This window comes from Mesoplodon mirus (assembly GCF_964341445.2).
Source record: "Mesoplodon mirus genome assembly, chromosome: 15".
NCBI classification, from domain to species: Eukaryota; Metazoa; Chordata; class Mammalia; order Artiodactyla; family Ziphiidae; genus Mesoplodon; species Mesoplodon mirus.
Window position 1 is genome coordinate 24,091,273 of NC_138991.1, and position 12,397 is coordinate 24,103,669.

The 12,397-nt window shown below is 38.1% G+C and overlaps 1 protein-coding gene across 2 annotated transcripts in view; it reads left to right on the forward strand.

Moving 5' to 3' along the window:
* TRPC4AP (transient receptor potential cation channel subfamily C member 4 associated protein) overlaps positions 1-12,397 on the forward strand; it is a 73,319-nt gene that overhangs the window by 21,719 nt on the left and 39,203 nt on the right. For both annotated transcript variants that reach the window (XM_082643897.1, XM_082643896.1), the window contains exons 3-6: positions 1,048-1,164; positions 4,031-4,088; positions 6,322-6,377; positions 10,218-10,346. In XM_082643897.1, the coding sequence (XP_082500023.1) occupies positions 1,048-1,164; positions 4,031-4,088; positions 6,322-6,377; positions 10,218-10,346 (360 nt within the window). The remainder of the gene's footprint in view (positions 1-1,047; positions 1,165-4,030; positions 4,089-6,321; positions 6,378-10,217; positions 10,347-12,397) is intronic.

Genomic DNA, 12,397 nt, shown 5'->3' on the forward strand with positions numbered 1-12,397 from the left:
ACGTAGCTATTATTGCTGTGAGCCCAGATTTGTCTTACTCCTGAAACCAGTTTTGTACCATGTTGCCAGCAGAATTACATTCTAGTTTTATAAATGAGAGAAATGAAACCCAGAGAAAGTAGTTCAGTCACTTACTAATTATGTGATCTTGTACAACTTTGTGATTTTGTTTTTCACCTGTAAAACTACACTCACTTCACTGAATTGTTTTAAAGATTAAATGGTCTAAAGTATAGAAACCCAGTGCTTGGCATATAATAGATTATCCATAAGAGAGGGTTCTGCTTTTTCTTGATGGACCAACATCAAGTTGGTCCAGTTGGTCCAGTACCTGGACCAACATCAGCATCACTTGGAGACTTATTATAAATGCACATTCTCAGGCCCCACCCCAGACCTATTAAATCAGAAACTGCAGATGGGACCCAGCAGTCTGGGTTTTAACAAGCCCTTCAGATGATTCTGATGCTCATCACTGTGTGAGAACTACTGCTCTAGCCCACTGTGTTCCATCTTCCCTCGAGGTTCCTGAGAAGGGAGCATAATGAGTAGGGCCCTATTATATTCTTCCTATCCTATCTCCTGTTTCACCCAAAATAGTTCTGCTTGCTTTTGTGAGCACAGACTCAGGAGCCAGACTTCCTAGGTTTAAGTCCTGACTCTGTCACATACCCTGTATGACATTGACAACTTCTTTGTGTCTCAGTCTCCTTATCTGTAAAATTGGACTGATAAATTACTATTATATCATTGGGTTGTGAGGATTAAAATAGGTAACAAAAAGAAAAAAAATAAATAAATAAAATAGGTAACAGATGAAGTACTTAGAACCATGCCTGGTACATAATAAGCATTTAATAAGTTAGCTATTCTACTGTTATAACAACTTTTATTGTATCAGCTTTTCTGTAAGATTTTTTTTTTTTATGGTTCATTGTCTTTGACCTCATGGGAGTTCAAGTTGTGACTAAAATGCAAACTGTTGTTTTGGTGTCTGGTTTGTGTTGGATACTAAACTGAATGTCTTTCTGTATCCTTTTTCACTAGGAAATTTCTCCTCTTCTCTCGATGGAGGCTATGGCATTTGTTACTGAAGAGAGGAAACTTACCCAAGAAACCACTTATCCAAATACTTATATTTTTGATTTGTTTGGAGGTGTTGATGTAAGTTGTTGTTTATTATTACTACTGCTACTTAATGGCTTGGGAATTTAACTCTTGAAATGGGAGGTAGGAAACGTTTTAGAATTTATAGCAAACATTTCAGAATTTTCATCTTTCTTTATGATTTTAAAAAAATTGTTATTTGGTTATAATTTACGTACCATACAGTTCACTTGCTTTATTTGTACAATTCAATGATTCTTGGTGTATTTACAGAGTTACAGAGTAACTATCACTACAGGCATAGCTTTTTTTTTTTTGGCCACGTAGCATGTGGGATCTTAGTTCCCCAACCAGGGATTGAACCCACACCCCCTGCATTGGAAGGTGGAGTCTTAACCACTGGACCCCCAGGGAAGTCCCCAGAATTTTCATCTTTAGAAGCTCAGTGGTATTCACATGTATTGAAGCACCAAAACTTTTACACTAGAATAATTGATTTATGTAAATTGATCTGGTGGTGCAGTGGTTAGGAATTCACCTCCCAATGCAGGGGACGCTGGCTTGTTCCCTGGTCAGGGAACTAGATCCCAAATGCATGCCGCAACTAAGACCCAGCACAACCAAAAATAAATAAATTAATTAAACTAATAAAATTTTAAAATATATGTATATATCCCCTTTTTTTTTAAGGTACAAAGTAAAAGATATGTCTCTCTGGGACTTCCCTGGTGGTCCAGCGGTTAAGAGTCCACATTCCCAGTGCAGGGTGCCCGGGTTCAATCCCTGGTCAGGGAACTAGATCCCGCATGCTGCAACGAAGATCCCACACGTGGCAACTAAGACCCAGTGCAGCCAAATAAATAAATTTAAAAAAAAAAAAGAAAAAAATGGAGATCTGTATAAATTAAATGACTTCAGGGACTAGGATGAACTGGAGAGTGCATGCCTGCTTTTATGGGGAAATGGCTTCCATTCCTATTGACCTTTGCCCTCAGGGATGTAGGAAATCTAGATTCTTATGTAGAATCTCCCAGCTTTTCAGTAGATGTAGACCACGTGAATTATGCCTGTGGGCCAGGTATGATCCATCACTTGGCATTCAGGGACTTTTAATTTATTCATTGACATAGTCCATCCTCTATTTGAAGAGAATTTATTTTAAATATAATAACCTATGCAGATGAATATCTTATACTCTTCTTGGATGACTGTGAAAAGTGGGGCATCTCTTTTCAAAAGCATTTGTGTAGTATGCCTCAAAACCTTAAAGATCATTACTCATTTTGCCCTGTTGTTTCCATTTATGTGAATCTCTCATGAAGACATAAGTCAAAATGAGATAAGGCTTTGTATACAAAGATGCTTAGTGTGGCATTATATATAATAGTTAAAAGTATTCATCAGGAGGAAAGCAGTTCTTGTTTTCTATAAGATCAGTGGTGATCTCGTTGATATTCTCTGTTATTTTCTATTCTCTGCTAAATTAGTTTCCATTCTAATCCTTATTACTTCTTTTCTTCTGCTTGCTTTGGGTTTGTTTTGCACCTCTTTTTCCAGTGAATTGAAGTGAAAGATTAGGTTATTGGTTTGAGATAATTCCCTTTTTTTTCTTTTAAGAGAAATTCATTTTTTGCATTTTTATTGAAGTATAGTTGTTGTATAGTATAGTGATTTTAAAGGTTATGCTTTGTTTATAGTATTGTAAAATATTGGCTGTATCCCCCCATGTTGTACAATACATCCTTGTAGGCTATCTTAGACATACTAGTTTGTACCTCCCACTCTCCCACCTTTATATTGCCCCTTCCCCCCACTGGTAACCACTAGTTTGTTCTCTGTATCTGTGAGTCTGCTTCTTTTTTATTATAGTCACTATTGTGTTTTACTTTTTTAGATTCCTCATACAAGTGATATACAGTGTTTGTCTTTCTCTGTCTGACTTATTTCATTTAGCATAATGTCCTCCAAGTCCATCCATGTTGCTGCAGATGGCAAAATTTCATTCTTTTTTATGGCTGAGTAGTCTTCCTGTGTGTGTGTGTGTGTGTGTGTGTGCATGTGTATTCCATGTGTGCTTGAGTAGAATGTGTATTCTGCTGTTGCTGGGCAGAATGCTTTATAGCTGTCTGTTAGAGCTTGTTGGTTTATAGTGTTCAAGTCTTCTATATTTTTGGTAGTACGTCATTGTCTATCCATTATTGAAAGTGGGGTATTATCCAGCTATTACTTTTGAATTGTCTCCTTCAGTTCTGTCAGCTTTTGCTTCATGTATTTTGAGGTTCTGTTGTTAGATGCATATATGTTTATAATTGTTATATCGTCCCGATGGATTGACCCTTTTATCATTATAAACTGTCCTTTGTTTCAGCAGAATGGGTTTTTAAATGCATATTTATTGTAAACAGTTTAAACAGAATTATGTGTTATATTAAAAGTATGTAAAATGAAAAATGAATGCATATACTCCCCAGCCCCCTGTAGAAATCAGTATTAACGGTTTATGGTATACCTTTTGTGATTCTTTTTATAAACTTATGTTTATAAAAAGAACACAAATATTCTAAAGCAAAAGAGGAATCGTAGTGAAAATGTTCTGCAGCTTTTAAAAAATTAAAGCTACCCCAGAGATTAACTAATCTAACGTTCTTATTTTTAAAAATGAGAGCCAAGGCCATGGAGGGACACTGACTTGCCCGAGTTTACATGGGGAATAGGTGGCTGAGCTGCAACTAGAACCCAGGTTTCCCGACTCTTGGTACAGTGCTCATTTCCCTGAACTTCACTGCCTTCTGCCTGTGTTGGGAACAAGAGGGTCTTGCAGTACCCTGACAGATATTTGGGCCATGAGTTGTCATGGCAAAGATTGTTTTGTAAGTTGTGCTTTGAATTTTGAAGGTTTTATCCAATTTTTTTTTTTTTATAGCTCCTTGTAGAAATTCTTATGAGGCCTACAATCTCTATTCGGGGACAGAAACTGAAAAGTAAGTATACTTATCAGCCACTGGTACTCATTTCCTAACCTGCTGTTATGATGACAATTCCCAGGAGTTTCTCTTCTTTCCCTTCCTAACTCTTAACAATGAGGACATGCCTTATATTCGGCTGTAGGACACTCTCTGCCCCTAACTAAGCAGCTTTCTTTATTTTATACTTGGTAGAAATATAAGTCTAGTGCTTTAAAAGAAAAAGTGTGAAAACTACTGGGCTAAAATTATTGCATCTTTGTAGTTTCTAATAGTCCTTGGTTTCAGCTTTTATGTTTTCTTTGCAAATTCTTATTTCTCATATAGTTAATTGAGAGAGTAAGGAAAAGCCTGGTAAGATCATTTGTTTTATTTTTAAAAATTATTGTCTTGTTTTTGTTGTTATAAAAGTGATATAAGCTCTTTGTGAAAAGTTCAGTCATTACCAGAATGTGTATGGTAAAAAGTCAAAGTGTTTAGGGTAGCACATTATTTCTTGGACTGGGTGGTAGGTATATGGGTATTATTCTATTATTATTCTCTATAACTTACACATGTTGCAAATATTATTTTTAGGTAGTCAGTTGATAATTTAAAAAAATGAGTAAGTACACTTACTTTGGCATTAGAAGCCAGAGATCAGTTAACATCTGATGAATGCTCTACTACAAATATCACTTTTTTTTTAATTAAAAAAATGTTCCCCCCAACATCAACATGACATACTATGTTAAGGCCTTGTTTATATGTGTAGTAGTGGTTAAGAGGATTCATATTCATCTTTTATGTCGCAGCTTTGTATCCTATCTAAATTGGTCATCATGTCCTCTACCCTCATAGCAGGTAGCATCTTGTAATTACTTGTTGGTGTACTTATTTATTCTCTCTTCTCCCACTAGATTTATAAGTTCCATGAGGCTTTGTCTTTTTTTTTTTTCTCACTAACCACTGTATATTCTGTATCTGCTCTAGAGTGGATGCTGAATAAATATCTGATGAATGAGTGAATTCCAGTTCCCTTTGAAAATGAAAGGTCTAGAAGTACTGAGATATACTGATTTGGTGTTCCAGCCTGCTCTGAAGTCATGAAATAAATAAACCAAAAAGGCTCCATAGGTTGAAAAGTGGTGATGAGGGATACAGGACACCTGCATTGTCTCAAGATTATGTCAGATAACCCTTCTGGTCAAGCTAGCTTGGCAGGGCTGCCCACTGGGATCTTGGAGGGAAGCCTAACATTTTAGAGTGTGTGGCAGCATAGGAATGAATGGGAACAGTTTTTAAAAATAAAAGTAATGCCAAACAAAACACTTTATCCATGATTCATACTCAATTTTATCATCTCCCAGTTTTGAGGACTTGAAAATTTAGTTTCCTTTTTGTCGTACTCTCCTGTTCCTGCTCACAGAGAAGTAACTAGTTCTTTATTGGTACCCAACGTAAATAACAACAGAACAAAACACATTGAGTCTGTAGGAAAAATGACATCCTTGTTTGCTGCTAGTAGAATTTTCAGTGGAAATTTATAACAACAATCCAATTACTTTGGATTCTCGTAATTCTGCTTTTGGAGATGTACCTTAGGGAACCAGTTCAACACAAACATTAAAGGACTATATATTATGTTGTTTATTTCTAGTCTGTTTAAATAGCAAAATTTTTAAAACCCTGGATATAATTCTTTTTTTTAATTTTTTAATTTTTATTTTTATTATTATTATTATTTTTTTGCGGTATGCGGGCCTCTCACTGTTGTGGCCTCTCCCGTTGCGGAGCACAGGCTCCGGACACGCAGGCTCAGTGGCCATGGCTCACGGGCCTAGCCTCTCCGCGGCATGTGGGATCTTCCCGGACCAGGGCACGAACCCGTGTCCCCTGCATCGGCAGGCGGACTCTCAACCGCTGCGCCACCAGGGAAGCCCTAAAACCCTGGATATAATTCTAATCAAGCTGTAAAGGGAACATGGCTTACTAAGTGATAACACCACAACAGGTTGAAATTATGAAGACTATGGAACATAATAAGCATAATACTATATCAAACCAAAAAGCAGTATACAAATTGGTTTGTAGGCTCTGATGCAGGCACCATGAAACTCTTTGGTGAATAAGGACTAGAAGGAGGTATGCTAAAAGGAAAATAATCATCTTGGAGGGGATTATGAGGAACAATTCTATGTTCAAAAATTTAATTCTGTTACACTATCTTTCCAATGAGAAAAATAACCAGTTATTCCCCTTTTGCTTTCAGTAAGTGATGAAATGTCCAAGGACTGTTTGAGCATCTTGTATAATACCTGTGTCTGTGTAAGTATCCCTGCCATCAGGGCCTCATTTTTCTCCCTACCACATCTGCAGTGCTTGAGGAGGGAAGATTTGACTGCGGGTGGTAGACATGACAGCTATCTTCAGACATTGGAGAATTGGACTTATATGTGCCTGAGAACCATAACCAACAGGTAGAAATTATGGATGGCAAAATTTCCTATTAATTGAGCCATGGCTGCTTCAGCAGGTACTGAACTCCTCTAGCCCTGGAGGTGTCCAAGCAGAGACTGAACAAAAAACTTGTTAAATGGATGCAAGCATTGAAAGAGTGCCTGTGACCTTTTAGGATTCCTTTAAACCCTATTGTGCCTACTCCTTCGTTATTATTGTTAGAAAACAAAACAAGAACCAGAAGACCCACCATGTGTTGACCAGGACACCCAACTAGGTTGATCACTGAGTGGGAAAGAATGGTGAATAGAAGAAGCAATTTGGTGGAAAGAGCATAGCACTTAGTGCTAGAACTTGGTTTGGGGTTCTAGCTCTTGGCTTCATGCTTATTAATTCTCCTCCCTGTGCTTTAGTTTCTTATCTTAGTAGAGTGTAGTTGGTAATCATACATCATAGGGTTGTTGTGGGATTTAAATGAGATGATAGACGTGAAAGCACTTTGTAAAGTAATATACAAATGTTAATTTTTGTAAGACCCAGTACCTGTCTTTTGGGAACATATGTGGTAAACTGTAAAGAGTGAATCAAATACAGCAGAATGAAACAAATGCTGTTGTAGAAGTGAAACCTGTATGCAATGAAAACACAAAGGAACATTTAATTCCATGTCATTTCTTGCCTCATTCAAAAAAAGATTTCGGGCATCGTTAGGAGCATGTAAGATCTACCAATATTATAAATTTAGAAGTAGGTATCCAGGAATTGGGCTGAACATAAAATCATCTGTACTGCGGATGGGGTACAAATTTGGGTTTAAGCCGATATCGTGTATTAACGCATATATGTGGAACCTAGAAAAATGGTACAGATGAACCGGTTTGCAGGGCAGAAATAGAGACACAGATGTAGAGAACAAACGTATGGACACCACGGGGGGAAAGTGGCGGGCGGGCGGGGTGGTGGTGGTGGTATGAATTGGGAGATTGGGATTGACATGTATACACTAATATGTGTAAAATGGATAACTAATAAGAACCTGCTGTATAAAAAGATAAAATTCAAAAATTCAAAAAATAAATAAAACAGAAGCAATATTGTAACAAATTCAATAAACACTTTAAAAATGGTCCACATCAAAAAAAAAAAAAGAATAATGCTACTATGAACATTTGTTCATATGTGTAAACTTGACTGAGCTAAGTGATGCCCAGATATCTGATTAAACATTTTTTTTCTGGGTGTGTCTGTGAGGGTGTCTCTGGAAGAGATTAGCATTTGAATCAGTAGATGCCCTCACCAATGTGGGTGACCACCATCCAATCCATTGAGGCCCTGAATAGAGCAAAAAGGTGGAGGTTGGGCGAATTCACTCTCTGCCAGAGCCGAGACATCCATCTTCCCCTGCCCTCGGACTTGGAGTTCCTGGTTCTTGGGCCTTTTGCTCCAACAGGGACTTACTCTGTTGGTTCTGATTCTCAGGCCTTCGGTCTCTGACTGAATTTCATCACCAGTTTTCCTGGTTCTGCAACTTGCAGATGGCATATCAAGGGACTTCGCAGCCTCCATTAAAAAAAAAAAAAAAAAATTTGGGTTTAAGCTTCTTAGCAACCAACACAAATAGGGAAATATGTTTCAACACTTAACACAAAGTTCAGCATCCATAACATTGCTATGCAACAGAAATATAACACAAAACACTTAGGTTATTTTATTTTACCTTTAGGAATAGCATATTTATTAGTTCAGGATTGATATCTTTTCTTTTTTTCTTTTTTGTTTTGGCTGCGTTGGGTCTTCGTTGCTGTGCGCGGGCTTTCTCTAGTTGCGTTGAGCAGGGGCTACTCTTCGTTGCAGTGTGTGGGCTTCTCACTGCGGTGCCTTTTCTTGTTGCACAGCACAGGCTCTAGGCGCATGGGCTTCAGTAGTTGTGGCACGTGAGCTCAGTAGTTGTGGCTCATGGGCTCCAGAACGCAGGCTCAGCAGTTCTGGTGTGTGGGCTTAGTTGCTCTGCGGCATGTGGGATCTTCCTGGACCAGGGCTCGAACCCGTGTCCCCAGCATTGGCAGGCGGATTCTTAACCACTGCACCACGAGGGAAACCCCAGGATTGATATCTTAAGATAAAATCAGCATCCACAAAAACCTTGACAACATAAATGATAGGCTGTTTGAATAAAAAGAATTGAAAAGGGATAATGTAAAGCTTTGGACATAACTCTAAACAAACAAATAAGAAATTAATGCTGAGGTCCTGAGCAAGGGAGATATGTCTTAGGGACATACAAATGAAAAATAGTTTAGGGGCCTAAACTGTCAGTAAGTTCAAAAGGATTCAGCAAAAACTATTGTCACCAAAAAGGCTAATGCAATCTTAGTGTAATAAACCTGCACTTTTAGTCACTGATTAGGCTATATGTGGTATTTTGTGTTTGCTTCTGTGTATCGCATTTTAAAAAGTATAAGAATGTATTATACCAGTCTCTCGAGAATATTATAATATAAAAATACTCCAAAAACAAGTGAAATAACCCATCACCCCACCATACTTAGGTTATTTTCAATTTCCTTGTAGCCACGTTTTTTAGAAAGTAAGAAAAGAAGTAGGAAGAAATAGGTGAAGTTAATTTTAATAATGTGTTTTATTTAGCACAGTATATCAAGAATGTTATTCCAACATGTCATCAATATAAGTAATTATTAATGAGATATAATTCCTTTTTTTTTTTGTATTAAGTTTTCAAAATCCAGTGTGTTTTTTACTCTCAGAGCACATCTCAGTTCAGACTAGCCACGTTTCAAGTGCTCAGTAGCCACATGTAGCTAGTGGCACAGGTAAGCACAGACAGACCCGTGAGATAAAAATAAACTAATTGTTCAGGTAGTGCACAATTATTCTTGTAACTAAGGCCAGTAAGAAATTGTTCTTGTAAAAAAGATGATATATGTGTGATGTAATGACTCCATCATTGTCAGCTTCCATGTAGTTAATAGTCTTATGAGGCTGTTCTTTAATAATGACACCTAATGTTAATGATACTCCAGCAAAACACAGTTCAGTTAAAAAAAGGAAGGAAGGGAAAGGAAAGAAAGGGAAAGAAGGAAGGAAAGAAAGGGAAGGAAGGAAGGAAAGGAAGAAAAGGAAAGAAAGGGAAAGAAAGAAAAGGAGAGAAAGGAAAGGAAAGAGAAGAAACAAAAACGTAAAGAACATAGGGTGATATGGTCCAACTTTGTGCTGATCTGGCTTAAATCCAAGTTAGATGGAAACCTAGGGCTTTTAGAGTTGCAAACACCAGTGCCTCCAAGGATCAGGAAGAAAACAAGAAACGCTTGAAGTTGCCTGTTTGGAGTGGGGACTTGTGCAAATTGTGACTAACCTGGAGTAAGCATATCCTATCTGAAGACTTAAAGTCAAAATTTTAAAGGTATTGCTGGCCAAATAAAACTTGGCCTACTGGGTGCTGGCTTGTAGCTCTTGATTTAGATACTAGGTTAAAAACCTATGATGGATATTATTTAAAACTCCTCCCCAGAAAAATACATTTGTACACCGTGTTTTATATATAGTTTTAGGGAATTAAGGGCTCAGCTAACAGTTCCTGATGTAGCATGGAATTGCTTTTCCAGTGTCTGGAATGGATATTTTGCCCTTCATATTTTATTTTGGGGTTATAACCTATTCTGCTTTTTCTCTTCTTCTCCCTTGCGATAGACGGAAGGGGTTACAAAGCGTTTGGCTGAAAAGAATGACTTTGTGATCTTCCTGTTTACACTGATGACGAGTAAGAAGACATTCTTACAGACAGCAACCCTCATTGAAGATATTTTGGGTGTTAAAAAGGTGAGCTGTATCCTCTAGCAGGTGAATGACCAGGTAGAGAGTGCCTCAGACAGTTGACCAGGTGGAGAGAATGACCAGGTGGAGAGTACCTCAGTTGGATTCTCAAACCTGAATAGTATACAGAACTCTTTTAAAGAAAAACTCTGCCATATTCCTAGTGTTAGAATTATTTTTTTGTGTTACTTAAATATATTCACTAGGTTATACTACTTATACTAATAGGTCTTAAATGATTATAAAACCTAAACAAATAGATTGAAATCAAACTAATCATAAAACTCAAAAGCTCAGATTGACTTTGTGAATTTAATGTGTTAGCTAATGTTACTTTGCTGAAATCAAATTGTCCCTCAATTATTATGGTGCAAGATCTTTTTAGCATAGCTCTAATACTGTATGCTGTATAATAACTCCGTTCTCCTACCACTTTTCTATATTTGAACTGCTGTGAAGCTTTCTTTTGATGATGTTTGACTTTCACTTATTACGTTCACCTCTATTTTTTCTCATTAGTTTTCAACAGTTAAAGTTTAATTGACACTAACGTAGGAAATAACAAATACGAGCACTGAAATCCTGCCAGTTGGTCATAAGATGGACATTCAAATGATCCAGAATATGCTTTAAAAAAAAAAAACAAAAAAACTATGATTGAAGTGAAAGCACTAAATTAAATATTTGTCATCGAGAATTCACAGACCACGCCCCCCCCCCCCCCCCCCCCCGGCAAACAGATCTATAGGCATGTTAGAGAATCACTATGTTAGATTTTTGGTGTAATGCTTGTTAGGACCTGGCTTACTTCCCCAAGTCCTTGTCCCATGCCTTCATGTCGGTTGCAGGTTTGCAGATTTCTTCCTTTTACTACCGAGGAGGTAGGAGCAGCCTCTTAGATTTTCTGTTGTAGTGAAAAGAGTACCCATGTGCATTGTGGTGACCCCAGCTTTCATTTCTGTGTTTCTGCTGCACTTTCCCCAGGCTCTGCTTGTTATTGCCCAGGCAGAAGATGCACAAGTGACCCATTGTCTGTAGGAATACATTGGAGATGTGTGCAGGTCCCAGACAGACCCTTTGTGCCCTTTGATGAAAAGGCTTTGTTATTTTTCCAATAATTGTATGCACCAGTGTGTGAGAAGGGGCTTCCAGGGCGGAAACTCCAGACTCCCTGGCAGTCTTAGCATAAGACTCTAGGATTGCTCCTTCATAACTTTTCCGGCTTGTCCCTCATGCCCTCTCCCTCCCTCTCATACCTTTCTGTGTTGCCACAAATAGTGATGAGTTCTGCTAGACATTACGGGTACCTTAGTGCTGTTTGAAAGGGGGATAGACACCATAAGAAAGTGGGAACACAAGCCACAAACTGGGAAAAGATATTTGCAACCCATGCAACTAACAAAAGATTGGTATTCAGAATTTATCATGGGGAATTCCGTGGTGGTCCAGTGGTTGAGACTCCAGGCTTCCACTGCAGGGAGCATGGGTTCGATGCTTGGTCAGGGAACTAAGATCCCGCATGTAGTGTGGCACGGCCAACAAACAAACAAAAACGACAACCAAAAAAACTCCCAAAACAACAACAGAATTTATCATGAATTCTTGTGAATCAGCAAGGAAAAGACAAATGGCCCAGTAGAAAAATGGGCAATGATAGGAGCAAGCATTTTACAGAGGAGAAACAAATGATCCATAAAAAGAAGATGCTTAACTTCACTGATAATCAGGAAAATGCAAATAAGACCACAATGAGAGAGCTCGAGAATGTGTATCACTGGAAACACTTACATTACTGCTGATACCTTTTTATATTAGCAGAATATACCTATTCTGTTTTTTAGTTGAATGTGGGCATACCCTGTGACCCAGCACCTAAGGAAGCACTGACCTGAGGGCCGAGGCATCAGTATCGTGGCCTGGGTAACCTGTAACCTATGCCCAGGCACACTCGTGGGGAAGCTCAATTCCAGAACAGTGATTCTTAGAAATAAAAACACTAAATTGAAGCCAAGAGGGTGTGAAATGAATTCAGTGGATCTACCAGCTAAATAGAAAAG